Source organism: Neolamprologus multifasciatus, chromosome 14, assembly GCF_963576455.1.
Source record: "Neolamprologus multifasciatus chromosome 14, fNeoMul1.2, whole genome shotgun sequence".
NCBI lineage: Eukaryota > Metazoa > Chordata > Actinopteri > Cichliformes > Cichlidae > Neolamprologus > Neolamprologus multifasciatus.
Genome location: NC_140452.1, coordinates 40629929 through 40648984, shown reverse-complemented (window position 1 = coordinate 40648984; position 19056 = coordinate 40629929). Strand labels below are relative to the sequence as shown.

Sequence of the window (19056 nt, the reverse complement as noted above, 5' to 3'; positions counted from 1 at the left end):
GATCTCTGTGTACACATGTGTGTTTAGAGTCAGTCCAGACGTTGGCTATGACATAAGTGAAGGGGAATGCTTTATATTTCCCTCCCCCGCTTGTTCTCCACTGTCTGTTTTACTTCGATGTCTGACAGTAGAGAGAGGTCAAAAGTCAAGTTTTTTTTTCCTTTCTAGTGTAGAGATACAAACACATTAAAACACACATCTTTCTTTTGTCTTTCCTATATTCTCTCACTCTCATTTACACTCATTCAGATACATCACAGACCAGAGTATCAGCAAAGCAAGAGAGTCAAGCAGAAGCTATTTTCCTTACACAGACAGAGCGACTCAGACATAGCCTCTCATGACCTTTTTTTTCACCGTTAGCCCTCTTTCCAGCAGAATGTGCACAGTCATTCAACTCTCTTTTGCTATTTGAATAGAAACTAGGGCAGCTCAAATCAGAACACTCAGACCAGAGGGAATGTTGGGATTTTGAAATGAGTTTAATTCTCCAACATTGCTTTTTTTGAACACAAGGGTCTGATTAAACCCGTTCGGAACTCGGCGTTGTTTATAGTAGAATCTAAGGTTTCTCTTCTTTTTTACATTATTACAAAAGCATCCAAACCTAACTGAATCAACATCTCTCTTGGTATTTTCCTGTGCTGAGATCAAGATCATAGATTGCCTCATAGCTTGCAGGAGTCCTTCAGCAAGGATTGTTAGAGTTCTTTTTACTAATTTACTCTTCAGTGTAAAAAAGGAATTAATTTCAAAATGTTCTCTCAGGAAAAGGAAAGAAAAATACAAAGTCGGAGCAGAAGACTGGCACTGTGGGGAAGGGAGCAAGTAAGAAAATCACTAAGATCATTGGACTTGGAAAGAAGAAGCCCTCCACAGATGAACAGACATCATCAGCTGAAGAAGACGTACCTACATGTGGTGAGAGAGAGAGACGCAATAATCCTGACATGGTAGAAGTATGGCTTTTATATGGATCTTGATTGATTGACCGGTCTATAAATGCATTTATGTCCCAATGAATCTTTGGAATTTTGGTTAATTAAGAAAATGTTTCAAAGTAATGCCAGAGGCGTTTCAGAATGGCTGCTGAGTGGTGCAACTCACTTCTAGGAAGTTTTTTCTTAAGATTGCTATGTTAGGGTCCTGAAAGTAAACAGTTCAGACAGGTTGCTTTGATTTCCTTATGCTTTCAGATGTATTATAAAACAATGATTCTAAAAGTTTTTTTTAAAAATTCATTTAGAAGTGCATGTTTCTGGACATCCTGTTTTTGTTGTGTTTCTTGGCATTTTTAGATTAGTAGGATAGTGTAACCCCACCGTCTTGTGTTCTTTCTTACATCTTTCTCCATCTCAAAGTGAAGTTATCTCTCATTTTTTCTCTCCCTGGGAAATATAGCAGTTGTACCTTTAGCTACCAAACACAATGTGTGACAAACTGCCCAGAAACAGTTTGTGTGTTTGCTGATATTTGTTGAGTAGCTAGTAGCACTAGCTAGATGCTGAAGTACCCATGTACTCAAGGGTCCATGCTAACCCCATTGTGTGCAATAAGGACCAGTGATGGACAAACAAATAGAAATGCCTTTTATGTCTTATTATTTCCTTCATTTAGGCTCAAATAGGTACGACTAAAATGTCTCCCAACTAGACAGGCCTGTAAAAATATTGTCACTGTAACGGCTTCTTTCAGATGGTATCCTCTTGACTGTGTTTGCTCTGACAGGCTACCTGAATGTTCTCTCTAATAACCGCTGGAGGGAGCGCTGGTGCCGCCTCAAGGACAACCAGCTGCTCCTTCACAAGGACCGGGATGACCTGAAGAGCCACATAGCCTCACTGCCCCTCCGAGGCTGTGAGGTCAGCCCCGGCCTTGATCACAAACACCCCTTTGCCTTCCGCCTCCTTCGTAACAGCCAAGAAGTGGCCGTACTGGAGGTGAGTTTGATTACATACTTGAGAGATTTTCATAGAAAAAAAACTTTGTTGAGGGAATTAGAAATGCCTCAAACACCACTAAATCACACTTAAGCTGGTGCAGGAAAATATTGCTCCTTATTTTTTATCTTCCTCTCGAGTGCTCCATATCTCCTCCACCCACAGTGATTTTTGTGTTTAATGTTGTTGGTCTTCACAAACTTCCTCCATTTGCCATCCAGTTTGTTTTGATTCTATTTCCTCACATAGTCTGCACGCTATCCTTAAACAATCCAATTATTATTATCTTCATTTAAACAGATAATAATAATAAGGAATTTAAAGTTTATAAGGATCCTCTTCTTGTTTTGGCTGGTCTTTTTAGGGGATCATTTGCCTCCATCTCACCCTGTTTCTACTGTCCTCCTTCACTAAATCATAAACCTTCTCTCTTTTTAAACATTTAACTCTTCACAGACACTGGCGGGATTGCATATTCTGTAACTCTGACTTTTGCCTTCAGGCCTCCTCCTCTGAGGAGATGGGTCGCTGGTTGGGGGTTTTGCTAGCTGAGACTGGATCTACCACAGACCCAGCCACCTTGCACTATGACTACATTGATGTTGAGACCACTGCTAACGTCATCCAGCTTGCCAAACAGTCTTTCTGGTGAGAGATGCATCCACATCATTTCACATGAATCTTTTTCTCTCTGGTTAATACCTGGAAGAACTCTTAAAGAATTAGTGCTTAATGTGTTTTATTTCTTATTTCATTAGCTCACAATGACTTATATGTTGAAACGTAGTATGTCCGGCTTTTTTCATTTTCCTGTTTTTATACGATAGTTTGTACTATTTTGTAGACTAAGAGATACAAAAATCGCAGGTAATGAAGATATATGAAGGGCACTGTATATTTAAGCCTCAATCGTGATGTTTTATGTTTAGTTTCACCAGTAAGCGTGCCGTGTCTCCTAACCCATATCTGGACAACCCAGTCAGTGGCTATGCCTGCCCCACTGGTATGGCACTACACTATGATGATGTGCCCATAAATGGAATGGTAAGGACACAACTGCTTGCTGATGTTGCATATGTACTGCAATGAAAAAAGTGTGAGATAATTCACTTCAGCACCCTCTAGTTTGCTTACAAACTCTTGGCTGATTCTTTCTTTGCTTTTCATTTTTTGCATATCATTAACATATTATTGGAAAATGTGTCATTTTTGTTATGACACTTTCAGAAGTTCCAGTGAGCCTGCATGATAAAAATCTTTTTCTTTCCTAAAATCAAATTAGACCAAGTAATGGTATGTACTTTGCTATTTGCAATAATGGTGCTCGGGCCCCTTGCATACCACAGCTTTTACCTTCTGCACTCATTGACCTCCTGACAGATTTACATATAAACCTGAGGGCTGAGTCTGTCTGCACCCAAAGAAGAGCAAAATTACACTGTTGCATGATAATAATGATATAAAACTAATAAAGACAAGCAGACAGAGAATATAACATTGTTTATTCATAAAAGATGCTATAATAAAGGAGTAAAGAGTAACCTGTGATTTAACGTTATAGGACTTGGATAAAAGCTCATCAACAATTAAAAAGAGGAAACATTAAATATGTTTTCAGTCGTGGAGCAGTACTCTCCATTTTGGGAAGCTAAACTAAATTTGTTAAGTCAAAGCAATTGCTCTTTAATTTCACATACTGCAGTAATGCTGCTATCATCTTCTTCCTTTCTGTTCTCCTTATTCCCCCCCCCTCCCCCCCCCTTTATGGCATCTCCTTATTCTTAAATCTTCTGCTTATTGCATGCTCACCTGGTCTAACCCAAGGACCCAGAGATGCAGTACTCCACTCCCAGCACAGGGGGGCGCCAGCGGAAAGAGGAATTGCACTATGAAAACACTGAGCTCTATGAGAACATGCCCTCACCCAAGCTAGTCACCAGCTGTCCTCCCAAGGCTTCTTCTTCTACTGCTGCATCTTCTTCTGCTTGTCACTACAAAACCCCTGTTTCTAAAATCTCCTCTAAGTTCCTGTCTGCTGATTCTAAAACGAAAGACTCCGCTCAGGTGACTAACACTCTGCTGCATAACCTTCATGTTTCTTTTTGCATTTCTGCATATTAACTGTCTAACAATTCAGGGTTTGTTTTAACCTCCTCTTAACTTTTAGTGTTTTTAATTCTCCTTCGCTGTTTGTTTACTTAGTGATCTCTTATGTTTATGTATTTAATAGGCCAACATGAAACTAGTGTGAACTGGAGTTTGTTTGCTGATTTTCTTCCTGTGTCATTATGAACACCAAACAACAAAAGTAGAGATGATGCCTGTCTCCTGAAGCCGAAAAGGAAACTGTCTCCTGTGATCTGTTAGGATAATAAGGTGCAGTTGTTTAGATATGTCTGATAATGCAAGAGAAGGATTTAAATTCAATTCTGAATTTAAAAGGAAGGAATGAAAAGAAGCTAATATGGGAGAAATATAGTCTCTCTTTCCAGTCCCAGTTAGTGATCTGGCTGCATAATTCTGGATCAGCTTAGACTTTTTGTGAAACTTTTAGAACAAAGTGATAACTGAATTACAGTAGTCCAGTGTAGGAAAATTAATGAAATAATAAAAGTGTTTGTAACTTTTGTGATATTGAGTGCAATCCAAGTAGAAAACCTGTGGCATAAACAACAGTTACACATTTTTCTTTGAAATGTTTATTTATTTTTTTTATGGAAGAGCATGTTGGTACAGTTTTGTATGTGTATAGCTTATAGGCATTGCTAACATCTATTTGAAGGGTCATTTGAATTGTGTCTTTCCTGTTTGTTCAGCTAAAGGGAAAGAAGGGAGCAACAACCAATGGGGTGGCATCAAAACAGAAGCCAGAGCCAAAGAACCAGCCAAAGAAGAATGGAGTCATTGCCACAAATGGGACTGCGTCTCTGAAGCGCAACAACTCCAGTAAGTTTTGAGATTTGAAGATACCAACAGGAAGTCATCTTGAATTGAAATATCACCCACCTTTCCCAGTCAGGTCTTGCTCTGTAAGGAATAGCAGACAGTGTGTCTGGCTTCTCACCGCTGATTGCTTTCAAGCAAAATTCTGTTCCACAGCAATGTGGAAAATGCAGGATATCTAAATTACAGTTGGTTTAAGTAGAGGGGAGTAAATAACTGAAAGCCGAAATGTGGTCGAGTTAATCCTTGTGGTTCAGAAAAATATTTTTTGCCTAATGTGTGAACGAGGAGGGTTGTAACCACTTAGTGTAGCTTGCAATTCCTCCAAATGTCAGAATGCAAACACCAAATGTTTCATGTTGGGTTTAGAGTACCACAGATAAGAGTGCTAAATTTGAAACTATTAGCAGCGGTTTATATGACTGATTCTTCATAGTTATTCACAATGAGTGTATTTTTCACTGAAACATAGGCTTGGCAATTAATTCCTGCGTATGGCACTGAGATCAATGGGTTTCTAAGCAGTTCATCCCCCCCCCCCCCTCTCTCTGCTAGCAAATGACCCCAGTCTCTGGCTTCTAACTTTTTGAAACCCGACTTTTCTTGTGTAGATGGGGACCAGTGTAAGTATGGGAAGAACCGTGTGGAGGCTGATGCCAAGCGACTGCAATCAAAGGAGGAAGAGCTGATGAAGAAGAAGCAGGAAATCAGAAACCACCTGACTCAGCTGAAGAAGGAGAGGAGAGACCTTCGTGCTGCTGTGGAGGCAGCGGCTGGTAAGAGAGAGAGATAGAAACGTGCTTGTCATTAAAAGACAAGTTTAATAAAGTAATATTTCTCCTCTCTTTCACATTAGGCAAACGCTCACATATTTCACTATCAGAGCGCCTGAAGAAGTTGGAAGAACAGTGCAAACTGAAGGAGGAGGAGCGGGTGAACCTGGAGCTGGAGCTAACTGAGGTGAAAGAGAGCCTGAAGAAAGCCCTTAGCGGAGGTGTCACCCTGGGCCTCACCATCGAGCCGAAAGCTGGCTCCTCTGGCCTCCAGGTGAGTATGAAGTTACTTTATAAGTTTGTGCTGACACGTTAGTGTACTCATGTTTCCTTCATATTTTTGTCTTGTATAGTCACCAGCAATGCTGCGACGGACACACGAGTCTTCTCCATTCTCCAGCTGTGACACCAGTGACACCGAGTCCTGCTCGCTGCCGGTCAACAGCGCCTCACTGCTCTACCGGCAGCAGGGCAGCCAGAAGCCCTCAGCAGTCCGGGGACATGTCCTCAGGAAGGCTAAGGTCAGAGGTCATGCTACACAACGCGACTGGCTTTCTCTGAGAATATAATTGTGTGGATGCCCTCAAAGGCATCCACACTATTGAGTTCCTGTTTCTCTTTATTGTGTGGATGCCCTCATAGGGCATCCACACTATTGAGTTCCTGTTTCTCTTTATTCTTTATTATTGTGTGGATGCCCTCAAAGGCATCCACACTATTGAGTTCCTGTTTCTCTTTAAACTTTATTCTTTTTCAAGTTGCTCGCGTTTTTCGCCACTTAACTACTCCTTCAGTTTTCAGCCGATTTTCTCCCTTCAAACTCTAAACTGTTCTGCTATTTCTGCTAATTCCAGCTATATCTTTTGGTGTTTATTACTATTATACTTTTTAAAATATTACAATTTTTTCCTTTTTTTTGTCCCATTGAAATGAATGGAAAACTTCCACAAGTCTGCTAAAACTTGCTTGTTTTTCAAACTTAACTACTTCCTCATACTTTCACCTAGGAACTCCATTCAAACTTTAAAATGTTCTCAAATGATTGGGCTTTTCTTGTGTGATTCAGCTTTTTCATATCTGTTACCGTTTTCATTTAATGCCTCTTTAAGTTTTCAGTTGCAGCTTTGTGATTTTTCAGAAAATACATGCGTTGTTATGGTTGCTATGCAATTAACTCCGAGTGAGAGCTGGTGCTTCCTGAAGTTTCTCTTCATGTCCGAACAACTTCTTGCTACTCACTCAATTTTCACTCAACCTCCACAAATTATACATCAAAACGTAGGTATTTTTGCTGGCTTTCAGAAAATGTCACTATCACTGTTGTGGAAGTTACAGATTTTTATCAAATGGCCTCAGAGCAACACAAAGTCTTAAAACTCTCCATAGAAAGTCAATGGGGAGTCTGTTCAAAATCAGCGCTGGGACTCTCCAATGAGAGGCATTTTCAAATCGTCATATCTCCTTAACAAAGCAAAGTTAAGACATGAGGCTTGTGCCAATTCATCTTCAGACACTGCTGACACTCACGATCGGAGCAGTTTTTACAGTCATCTTACCGTTGAGTCATAAATTACGTTTGTTTGAGGGGTGGAAATCTGTCCTCCTCTCAGTTTTCAAAATCCGAAAATGAAGCCGTTTCTTCTCTCGTCATATCTCCGCGACGGTTGTACAAAGAGCAATGAAAATCGCAGTCAAAGTACACCAAAGTCCACTGATTCACCCAGTCCAAGAATTATGCTTCTATCCCACCTAGTTTTTGAGTTACACGACGTTTTGTAACTCCCAAAAACGGCGTTTTTCGCCTCTTACCGCGATCTAATTCTGACTGCTCATCAGCCTGTTTTCCAGGCGCCTGCTCTCTTTGCCAGTGGCGCAGTTGGTAATGACACGGGTTTGAAGCCCAAAGGTCGTGTGTTCAATTCCACCTTATCCACATGTTTTTTTCACTACAAATTAATACACTATCACAGACCAGTAATTCATATTGATCATTTATTACAATTCTTCAAAGTTTTATGATTTTGGCAGCTTTTCTAATATGGACCTCAGATTCTTGTTAACGCTCCATGGCAGAAATACATACAAGTACACAGCCTGATAAAGCAGACAGAAGTACCTCTGATTGGTTCAGCATTTTCACCTCCTATCAGCACAAATCTCAGCTGTTTTCAGAAAAAACTCTTTTGAGCAGAAATTCTGCTGATTCATCTCTTTTCAGTGCAACTTTCTGCTTCTTTACCTTTTTTCTGCAGAAATTCTGCTCAGTCAACTCTTTTTAGCAAAATTTTCAGCCTTTTCACCTCTTATCTGCACAAATCTCAGCTGTTTTCAGAAAAAACTCTTTTGAGCAGAAATTCTGCTGATTCATCTCTTCTGAGCAGAAATTCTGCTGATTCATCTCTTTTCAGCGCAACTTTCTGCTTCTTTACCTCTTTTCAGCAGAAATTCTGCTGATTCACCTCTTTTCAGCGCAACTTTCTGCTTCTTTATCTCTTTTCAGCAGAAATTCTGCTGATTCACCTCTTTTCTGCAAAGTTTTCAGCCTTTACACCTCTTCTCAGCACAAGTCTCAGCAGCTTCTGCTCATTTCAACAGAATTGTCAGTCTCTCCACCTCGTCTTTGTGAGAATGAGTTTGGCTCAGTGAGATGACTGGCTGCCTTGAGACCAAACGGGCCAGGTTCAAATCCTACTCAGGGCAACACTTTTTTTCAGCTTTTTTCAGCAGACATCTTCAGCGTTAAGGCATCCACACAGCATTTTCGCAGGAAATGCAAATTTTTCTAGTTCTTTATCCTTTATTATTCTGGTTGCTTCCGTACACTTTTTGGCGCTTAACTACTCCCTCAGTTTTTGTGCTATTTGCACCGTTCAAATCTTAAAAAATTCTTCTCTTTCTGCTAATGCCGGCTATGACTTTTGGTGCTCATAACTTCTATACTTTTTGAGATATTGAATTGTTTTTGCAATATTTTTTGCCCTTTTCTGCCACATTATCAGTGGCCTCACTGATTTTCCTTGCCGGGTTGACCTGTGTTTTAGCTCAGTGAGATGAGCATCCGTTCTCAGACTGGGAGGCCCGGGTTCAAATCCCGCTTATGGCAACATTTCTTTCAGTTAACAGTTAAACTTTTTAAACTCTTTTCAGCAGAAATTCTGCTGATTGAACTCTTTTCAGCAGAATTTTAAATTTTTTTCACCACTTTTCAGCACAAATCCCAGCTTTTTCAGCTGTTTTCAGCAAAACCCTCTTTTCAGCAGAATTCTGCTGATTGACCTCTTTTCAGCAGAATTTTAAATTTTTTCACCACTTTTCAGCACAAATCCCAGCTTTTTCAGCTGTTTTCAGTAAAAACCTATTTTCAGCAGAAATTCTGCTGATTGAACTCTTTTCAGCAGAATTTTAAATTTTTTCACCACTTTTCAGCACAAATCCCAGCTTTTTCAGCTGTTTTCAGCAAAAACCTCTTTTCAGCAGAATTCTGCTCATTCACCTCTTTTCAGCAGAAATTCTGCTGATTGAACTCTTTTCAGCAGAATTTTCAGAATTTTCATCTCTTTTCAACCCAAATCTCAGCTGTTTTCAGAAAAAACTCTTTTCAGCAGAAAGTCTGCTGATTCATCTCTTTTCAGCGCAACTTTCTGCTTCTTTACCTCTTTTCAGCAGAAATTCTTCTGATTCACCTCTTTTCTGCAAAGTTTTCAGCCTTTTCACCTCCTATCAGCACACTTCTCAGCAGCTTCTTCTCATTTCATCAGAATTGTCAGTCTCTCCACCTCTGCTTTGTGAAAATGACTTTGGCTCAGTGAGCTGAATAGCCGCCTTGAGACTAGAAAGGCCAGTTTCGAATCCTACTCAGGGCAATGTTTTTTTTTTCACCACTTTTCAGCAAAAAATTCTCCGTCTTTACCCCTTTCAGTAGAAATTTTGGCTTTTCACCACTTTTAAGCAAAAAATTTCTGCTTCTTCACCTGTTTTCAGCAGAATTTTCAGTTCTTCACCGCCATACAACTATTTGCAACTTTTCAACTTTTTCAGCTTTTTTCAGCAGACATCTTCAGCGTTAAGGCATCCACACAGCATTTTCGCAGGAAATGCAAATTTTTCTAGTTGTTGGTTAGTTTTCTCTGTATATGCATTGGATCTGCCAAATATATTAACCTTGTTGACTGGTTTTGACGTACTGGAAAATATGACTCTCTCAGTGTCAGGAGACAATGTTCATCTGTTGGGTCACATCACTTTTGTGCTGCCCAAGTTTTCATAGATGAAATAATAAAAAGCTAAAGGGGGTTATATATCTGAAAAGTTGTAAGTGCAACTAAGACTTCATGGTACCGACAACTTGTCCAAAGCATACAATTTGGCCTACATCATGTGAAATAGGCTATAGACCCCTCCAATATTGCAGGTTTTAAGAACTTTGAGTATCAATGTTTTGATCAAGGTAATACCACATTTAATGCGTGCAGGTGTCCAAGATGCAAATCTCCCCATTTGGCAGCCCTCTTAAAACGCTTTGGGACATTTATTGTTATTTGTTACTGGACTGCATGATCTAAATTAAGCTATAGTTCACAGTTTATTGTGCATGTGCCAAATGTCACCCATAAGATTTTTTTTTTTTTAAAGGTTATCATCTGTTGCCACCTCAAGCTGCTCTTTTGTCTTTCCTGGGCTCCCCCTTTGGTTGTGACCAACAGCAACAGACAGAAAATCCACAAATGGACATCTGAGATGAATGGACTGTTTTAGATGATTTATTTGATAAAAAAATAATATGAAATATGATTACATCTCAGAGCAGAAAAGAACCTCATCATTCATTTTACACAGCAGAGAGGAAAAAACTACGCTGTAGTTTTAGAGTAAAAACAAAAACCTGGGAAATAAATACGAAGTATTTTGAGTATTTTGATTTCACTAGAAAGGGATGCAGAATGTCAAAGAACAAATACTTTGGGGCTTGGAACCATTTCTATTAAGAAATTCTCAGGACGTTTTATTTTTTCATCAATGTTTCCTGAAACAATTCAAAAAGAAAGAAAGAAAGACCACAGAGGTTTCAGAGTGAGCGTTCTGCTCTGAACCATGGGCTTGGTTGTGGCTGCCAGAGGCCTTACAGACTCCTGCCTACAAGGTGTTGATTCCAAAGGTAACAGCTGCTATGGTTCCCCTAGGTCTCCCTCCATGGTCCGGACCAGGACATACAGCTCAGCAAGCCCAACTACCGATGCTGCGATCACCGCTGAGATCACCCGCTGCAAAACAAATGTTTGAAACAATTTCAGTAAAGCAAAACAAGAACGTCACAAAATACAGAGAAGTTTTATAACGGGACGGACAGCAGCAGGACTGTTTCTCTTACCGCCGTAGTCTCAGTGAACAAGTACTGACTGCCCATGTAGGAACAGGCAAAAGCAGCAACTATTGTAACCAGGAAGTTGAATATGGTGAGCACAACTGCTTTGACTGACCGCACTGCCGAGAGAGAAGGTACATAAGCTTAGGATGCACAATCCAGCCTCTATAATGAGATGCTCAACAGTACACTCACCCTGCTGTCCGAAATCTGACAGCACGCCATGGCGGTTAATTTCCTGGAAAATCAAACAAAAAAAGAAAAGTGTTAAATATTTTCAAAATATAACTTGTGTGTGAACCCCACAATCAAAATCAGCACTTTGGAAAAAATGTGCACATTTTCTCTGTCTTTGGAAAAATGCATCATTTTAAAAAAATGAATGAGAACAATTTAAAGACAGGGTTAAGACAACGGAAGAGAATTCTACAACCTTGGTGCCTGAAAAGCCCAATCCCCACATGTTTTGAAACTAGTACGTGGACCAATAGTAACTTCTGACCTGAAGACTGTGGGATTATGATATTACTTTATGCCATGTTAGACCCCTAATTAAAGATTGTGAATTATTATGTAGTTTTAGTTTGCATTATGCTCCTGAATTAGAAGAAGGTGAGAACTATTACATTTGATAAACTGATTTGCATTACATTAGACTGTTGATTTATTGTGAATGAATGATATTGTTTTGTGATGCATTATACTGCTGAGTTATAAGAAAATATTGTTCACAGAAAGTCATCGCCTTATTTGTCTGATTAGAAGAGAACAGAGCATACTGCCCCATCTCAGCAGGAGCAGATAAACAGGGAGCCAAGGTCGTAGCTTAGGCGCTGTGTGTGAGAAAGAATGTGAATGTTTAGGCTTTTATGATTAGGTGGGGGCCACTAGAGGCTATAAGAGTTTGATCAAGGCTCCACCATTTTGAGATCTGATGCTGTCTGTTGTATGGTGTCCATCTCCCACGCGTGTGTTCATTAAATCATCGTTTGACTTGACCCGGCCGGACCAGTGTTGTTATTATGGTTTTCCTCCTGTATCCATTCCCAATATTTGAATCCGTAACAGTTTTGGGGGCTCGTCCTGTGGTATTGGGGTGGAAGTTTTGGAGGCTTGGACGGTCCGAGGTGGTCAGACGGGCAGACATTATCCGGCAATCGAACTGAGTGGACAGGCGCCTTTATAAAAGAGGTAGGCACAGGCCTGTTGATTTTATCCGAAGTGTGCTGAATTGGACGATAAAATTAAATGTCTATTCAGTAAAAGTTGCCGGTGAGTGTCTGTTTTGATTTTGATGAAAAAATCTCATGAGTGTTGAAATTTGAACTAAGGTTACAAGTAATAATATTGGGTTAGAGTCCCAAGGTAAAGGAAAATAATACTGAGTTAGAGTCTCAGGTAGTTGGATAGGGAATTGGTCATTTTGTGAGTTAGAGTCTCGATTAGTCTAAAGATTGCATTTCTGTTGGTCATTTTGCGAGTGAGAGTCTCAAATGTCGATAACGTTGCATCTGCATCAGTCATACTCTTGTTTTTGGGTGTTGTCTGTTGTTTAAAAGTATTATAAATTTTGTTAGAACGGTGGTTAGAGTCCACTAAGAGGCGCATAGCCCGGAGGTTACGCTCCCTCCTGGCCGCGGACGCGCGACCTTGACCTGTCGGCGAACAGGGTTAGTTCAGTGGGCTTGACTGTGGGGTACAGGGCATCCTGGAACAAGCTAGGAGTTAGAGTCTCCTTATCTGCGCTTTTTTGGGCACTGTAAATTGAGGTAGGGACTTTAGAGATGAGGCCAGATACAGTTAGAGTCTGATACTGGTTAATTGATTACAAAAAAGTTGGACTTTCTTCGGTTGGACCCGTTATCTTAAATTTGTCAAAATTGTGTAGGCGCTAAAACTTTCAGGCCTGAGAGTGATTGTAAATATAAGACGTCTTTGTAAAATAAGATAGAGAGTTGAGTGTGAAACGAGGCTGTGTGCGACGACAGTGCGCTGCAGCGCTGCGAGCTATTTTTAGATAGTGTGTGAACATGCAAATGAGGTGGCTGCTGTGAAGCCCACAGAGGACTTCCTGTTTAGCATGTTATTGAGTTTTATAAGTATGATTTGCAAACAATGATACATGCCTGTAATTAAAACGCTGATTTTGCTGATTATAATATTACAAATAAAGTTTTGAATGACTACGGTGAATGTTTAATGTTTGGCTGAGTTTTGATATGGGAGAGACGGCTTCGCAGCTGCTGGGGGTAAGTGACCGGAAACTTGCATGCCCATAAAAGGCAACTGCCTGACTGTGTGAACTATGCACCAAGAGAGAGAGTAAAATCTAGGCAGATGAACCAAATGGATGTTTTAAGAAAAATAGTAAATGAATGTTTTAGTCTCTTAATACAGGTGGATTTCTCTCAACCTGGAAACCTGAGTACAGCAGCAAAAGGATAGATTAACAAAATTGGGACGACAGACAGGCCAAGCTCTGGCTCAAAATTTTACAGCTTGACCTTACACTTTGTCCCCACCCAAAAAAGAAGCTTAAAGGACATCTTCTCCTCCAGTTATCGGTTACCATCACTGGAAATTTTCAGGCAAGTTTTTCACTGAATTGTTTTTGGCACCATGTGTCCCTGAATCTCACAAGCAAGCTCTAATTCCTGGCTGAAGACATGGAATGCTGTTATTTAAGGTGGGAAATCAAAATTTGGGAAACAAAATTAAAAACACACACAACTAGAGAAATGCCTTGTTTGAGAAAAAAAGTTGAAATAACCCACCCACAAACGCATATACACGCAATGAAGAAACAGCTTACACTCATGAACACGTGAAGATTTTCCAGCAAGGTTAAAGCAGCGAAACTTAAAATACACCTGATGTTAAATGATAAAGTTTATCCACTACTAACAAATAAACTCTCTGGGTTGCAGGACAACAACTTGACTTCAAAAAGAAAGACACTGGTAAATCACAAACCAGTGATGAAACAACAAATTTAGTGGTTAAAAGAGTCAAATTGTGACATGTTTTCCTGTGATTGATTAATACAAGTGATTACTGAATGAAATAAAAATTCCTTTTTGAATTATTAAACATGATCTTAAGAATTTTAACGTGTACCTGTGTTGTCCTGTCAACTTGGTGGGTTAGGAGTTGATTATATAGTGAGAAAAAACAAAAAAAAGGGGGGGAGAAGGCTGACACAGGGCCTGGCCCCTCTCTGAATAACATAGCCAAAACAACATTATTTTTAAACAACATCATTTTCCTGTTCATCTGTTTTTGTTTTGTTTTTGTTTTTTCTCTTTATGCTTAATTACAGGCTGCTTTGTCGGCCCGGAAAGCCGAGGCTGACCTGGACTCCTGCTCTCCCCTCTACCATCTTTGCTCTCCCCTCTACCATCTTTGCTCTCCCTTCTACCATCTTTGATGTGACCCTGACCAAATGCTACAGCAGCTGGACTCACAACAACAGCCTGAGAAGGTCAACAGTGCTGCAGGAAAGAGATCTCATGCAGCGGAGACGGAGAACGTTAAATCCAAGGCCCGTTTCACTACACGGGGGAGATTTCCAGACAGCTTCAGCTGACAGAGCTGTGACGAGACGCCTATTAAGCCCGGATGAAAAGTGAGGCCGAGCAAAAGAATGCTGACCTTAACAACTCTGCATCAAAACTGTGCAGGACAGTGACAGACCAACACGGATGATCGGGCAGCAAAAAGGGCGTGCCAGAGACATGAGGAGTAACTGAGGTCAGGAGGCACCTCAGATTGGAAAAATGCACCAGAAGAACATAAGCTGAAGACACAGGTGTCGGGCTCAGTCAGGAGCTGACCTCTGAGAAGAGCCAAACAGCAGAGCTGCAGAAGGCCGTGGAACAAAGCAAGGAAAACATCAATAAACTTCAATCTGACGTGTACGGAAAAGACTCTGAGGTTTCTGCCCTCAGTGAGAGCTCAAGACATCAGAGCAGAAACTGAGCATGGCTCAGGAGGAGCTGGCTGCTAATCGAACCCATCAGTCAGGCTTGGAGTCCCAGATACAGGACTTAAAATCAGGCCGGAGCTTGCTGGAGCAGGAGGTTGTCAAACCTGACGAGAAGCTCCAACACCAGGAGCAAACCCTGAAGGAGCTACAGAAGCAAAAAGGGTCAAGTTAAGGAGGAGCTGGACAAGGAGAAGATGCAGGACACTGGAGAAAAGGACTGCCTCAATTGGGGTCAGAACCAGTATGGAGAGAACTTTGGGCAGCAGCACCAATGGACCCAAACGGACTGAAAAGGGGGAGGGCAGGACCCCAGAGCACGCTTCAGGCCATGGTTTACCCAGAACACCAGAACAGGAAAGTGATGAACACAAACACACACATCTACATACACTGACTCAGAATCAAGAGAAACACACATATGAACACATATGCACTCGTTGATTGACTGAGAAATGACACACACACACACACACACAAATTGAAATGCTGATTCAATTCACTGAGAAGTGATCCACACACACACATACACATGTTTGTGCAATGAAGAGTGATACACACACGCTGCTGCAATGAAGAATGCTTTACTAACAAATGCTATGCTGATACGCAAAATGCTGCACACAAACGTCCAAATACAGAATTTGTTACAGCAACAAGAAGCCATTGATTGTTAATTGGTTAAATGCATTTCATGTCACCCAGAGGGCATTTGTGCAGATTTAGGGGACAGGGTCTAAAGCAGTTTGGTTATGAAAACAATGTCTGTGAGTGATGTCTGTTTATGGCTCAAGGCCTCGACTGAATTGTTTACTGTGCTTCACACAGCCTGATAAGGAGCAGTGGTACAGAGTGAAAATGATGAATTAACGGTGTGAGCCTTATTTCGGAGCACCACATTTTTGTGATTGAGATTTAATTGAAGGAGGAACACACTGAAAAAATTAAATAAATAAATAAAAGAAAAGAAAAAAAGAAAAGAAAAGAAAAGGGGGCCAGCCCTTGGATTTATGTAAGCATCCCACATGTATTTAACACAATTGCCTCAGGCTTTAAAGATCTGTACAAAATTCAACAGGAAATCATAGCTTCCCTGTATTTCCTATATTGTTGGCATGCTGGTGAGTGCTGTTGCTCCACAGTAAGAAGGTCCTGGGTGCAAGTCCACAGTCTGGTTAGTTTGCAGTGGTTTTTCTCTGGGTATTCTGGTTTCCTGCCACAGTGAAAAGTCATAAAGCTGTTAGAGTTAGGTTAATTGATGATTCTAAATTATCCGTGAATATAAGTGTAAATGGTTGTTTGTTTCTAGGTGATAAACTGGTGACCGGTTCGGGGTGCACCCTGCCTCGTAACCTATCACTTTAGAGTTATTTCCCAGCCCTTGTGCAATTAGGATAAAGATAGGAGGATGGTAGTTGTTGTAGACCCATTCAATTTTTATGGTAATCAGAATTTAGACTTTGTTGAACCGTAGGCAATATGAAGACAACATGTAGTATTTAAGGGACCAAGTAGAATTTGGATAAAAGTTATTGAATAGTGTTGAAATAAAATGACAGAATTGTGAAGGATTAAAATATTCCAGGAGCTCAACTTACTCCATCAGAACATGTTTCAATCGTGTTTTATGAACACAAAATGCACAGGTTTACTGAATATGAAAAGGTTGTGTTGATTTAACTCAGTTGTTTAAGTTTCTACCAAAGCAAAACATTTGTGTGCAACTAGTGTCCACTATTGACTGAAATAAGTCCAACATGTTTTTGTCAGTGCAAAAGAAGTTACGGTACCTGTATGCTTACACAATATTGTCCCGGGACGGAGAAAAAACTTTCTGGTGAAGTTTTGGTTGATTTTGGGTTTTGCTTAACACTAGGTTGATTTTATCAGTGAGGTTTGGATTGTTTTCTCTCTCTAAGAGAGAGAAAGATGGTTTTATGCTTGGACATGTTTCCAATGGGCCCCAGTATTTGTTATAATATGAGTATTATATTGGTCACGTTTGTTTTTGCTTTTGTTACAGTGCACTGAAATAAGAACATCTGAGAGGAGTGATCCACCGGTGGTGATATTTTGGTATTTTGTGAGTTCCTGATTTAACAAATCAGCTCTTTAATCCAGGCCTGAGAGATTGAACTTTAAAGCGCTATAAACATTCTTACTGAAAACAGTTGCAAAGTATTTTTCTCCATGATTATAATGGGCTCTGGAGAAATTCACTTATATGGGACATAGATCACATGAGAAGTCCTGAGCCTAAAAGGATTGCAGCGAGTCAATCCAGTCCAAAAAAAACAAGGAACTGTTTTCCTTTAAAATGATGACGTCATCTTGCTGGTGATGGAGGCTTGATTAGGTTGCGCGTGAGACTCCATTATCAGCAATATCTGGTATGAATGTGTGGATGTATGCATGTGACTGGACTGTGATGGACTGATGACTAAAACTTTTAACTGACTTGACACTGAGACAAAAACGGTACCGACTTTAGGATTAGTACATGTCTACAAACAATTCACCCAGCCTGTAAAAGAAGGGTGGATGTTTTGTCTCGCTTTGTTTTGTTTTTGCAGGAGTAGGAGGACAGAGACTAAAGGGGGAGGCTGTAGCTTTACATGAGTGTGAACTGCAGACTTAACCCTTTGGTTGCTAATTTTGAGCTACTGATGTTTCCATTAAGAAAATTGGGTTTTATTAGCTGTGTTTCGATTAATGTATCACATTATATTGTTGGGAATGTTAAAATGCTAAAGTGGAGAGAAGCTTTGATTTCACTCCTGACTGAACATGTTATTATTAACCATAGCAGGCCACTGTAAAGAGTCAATTAACTTTGATAGAAAAAACAAAACAAAAAACTCTATTGATGTCTATGAATAACAGGGGAATGATAGACTTGTCACATTCAAAATAGAGATATGTAATGACAAACACTAGTCCACGTCATTTAGGTTCTCCATTGAAATAGTCAATAATTTAGAAAAGTAAGATAGAACTGACAGGGGCATGTGCTGAGATGTGGGGCTGCACAAGAACAAGAGCAAAATAAAGAAAAATTATTGTGTTTAGCTTTGATTAATTAAAATTAAAATGTACCATTACACTCAGAGGATCAATATGAAATTCATTATATGCTAATTTTGTATGAAGTACATGACTGATAACTGTTCTGTCCTGAGCTTTTGTGTTTACAGCACCCACTTGACCACACCAACAGTTTCTCGCCACCAAAAGCGGGTACTTGCAAAGAATAGGGAGGAATATCATCAGAAGTGGGAAAGGTAAGCCCCGATGGGGGTGATAATGTAACACACCCAAAGAAAGATTTTAGGTCTGACCAACCGTCTCAGTTGTGGGTAAAACGATGACAGTCAATAAAATTCTAAAAGATAATTTAGTGAAAAAATATCAAGAGATAAAAGATAAAACAGTCCAGTGTCCCATTCATGAATCAAATAAAAACACACAGTCCCAAGGCCAGAGCCAGCTATGCCACACGGCCAGTTGCACTCCACATGTTGCCTTTAACAGGGGTAGAAGTTGTCCTTGGAGACCCACTACCCTGTAAGCATATAGCCAGTGATCACTCCAACCTGTGCAACTATGCTGCCTTTAGGCTGTGGCATATAATAGGCCCTGGCCTGCACAGAGAGACAAAATGACACAGCAGTGTTTGTAGTGTGGGCTATAAGTAGACCAGTGTATCAGTGCAATCAAGTACACCTGCCTCTAATTAGTCCAACCCCATTCCAGCCATTGGCTCACCAAAAATGTGACACACACACAAAAAACCACTCCCAACCCAGTGCAACTTCACACAATAATATGGAGCTGAATTAACACAGGCACACTAGTCTACCATGTTACAATAACACCATTAATTTCACATATGGTCAAGTTCTTAAAACTTGACCCCAAACATGAAAAATTCTTCAAACATTTAGAGACAGAGTGGAGTTCTAGATAAACATAATGTAGCAAACCACATAAGGATGGAGCATTGGAATCAATAAGATGGTGAAAAAACGCAGGAAAAATGTTGATCATGTTGATTAT

The 19056-nt window shown here is 40.2% G+C and overlaps 2 protein-coding genes and 1 long non-coding RNA gene across 3 annotated transcripts in view; 1 reads left to right on the top strand and 2 right to left on the bottom strand.

Moving 5' to 3' along the window:
* LOC146504690 (uncharacterized) overlaps nucleotides 1-19056 on the bottom strand; it is a 58033-nt gene that overhangs the window by 7311 nt on the left and 31666 nt on the right. The window lies entirely within an intron of this gene.
* Nucleotides 1-19056, bottom strand: part of vma12 (vacuolar ATPase assembly factor VMA12) — a 42355-nt gene that overhangs the window by 19045 nt on the left and 4254 nt on the right. Inside the window, exons 4-8 of the mRNA XM_085184793.1 lie at nucleotides 11214-11256; nucleotides 11025-11137; nucleotides 9340-10917; nucleotides 9012-9278; nucleotides 7797-8823 (exon numbers count right to left, since the gene is read on the bottom strand). Of these exons, the coding sequence (XP_085040919.1) occupies nucleotides 10822-10917; nucleotides 11025-11137; nucleotides 11214-11256 (252 nt within the window). The 3' untranslated portion in view covers nucleotides 7797-8823; nucleotides 9012-9278; nucleotides 9340-10821. The remainder of the gene's footprint in view (nucleotides 1-7796; nucleotides 8824-9011; nucleotides 9279-9339; nucleotides 10918-11024; nucleotides 11138-11213; nucleotides 11257-19056) is intronic.
* On the top strand, nucleotides 753-10710 carry LOC146504693 (actin filament-associated protein 1-like; the record flags this gene model as incomplete). The annotated part of the gene is made up of 9 exons (XM_085131083.1): nucleotides 753-921; nucleotides 1729-1940; nucleotides 2443-2588; nucleotides 2870-2984; nucleotides 3765-4004; nucleotides 4757-4886; nucleotides 5495-5659; nucleotides 5740-5930; nucleotides 6010-10710. Coding segments are annotated over 9 exons (1584 nt in total), but the record flags the coding sequence as incomplete, so codon positions are not given.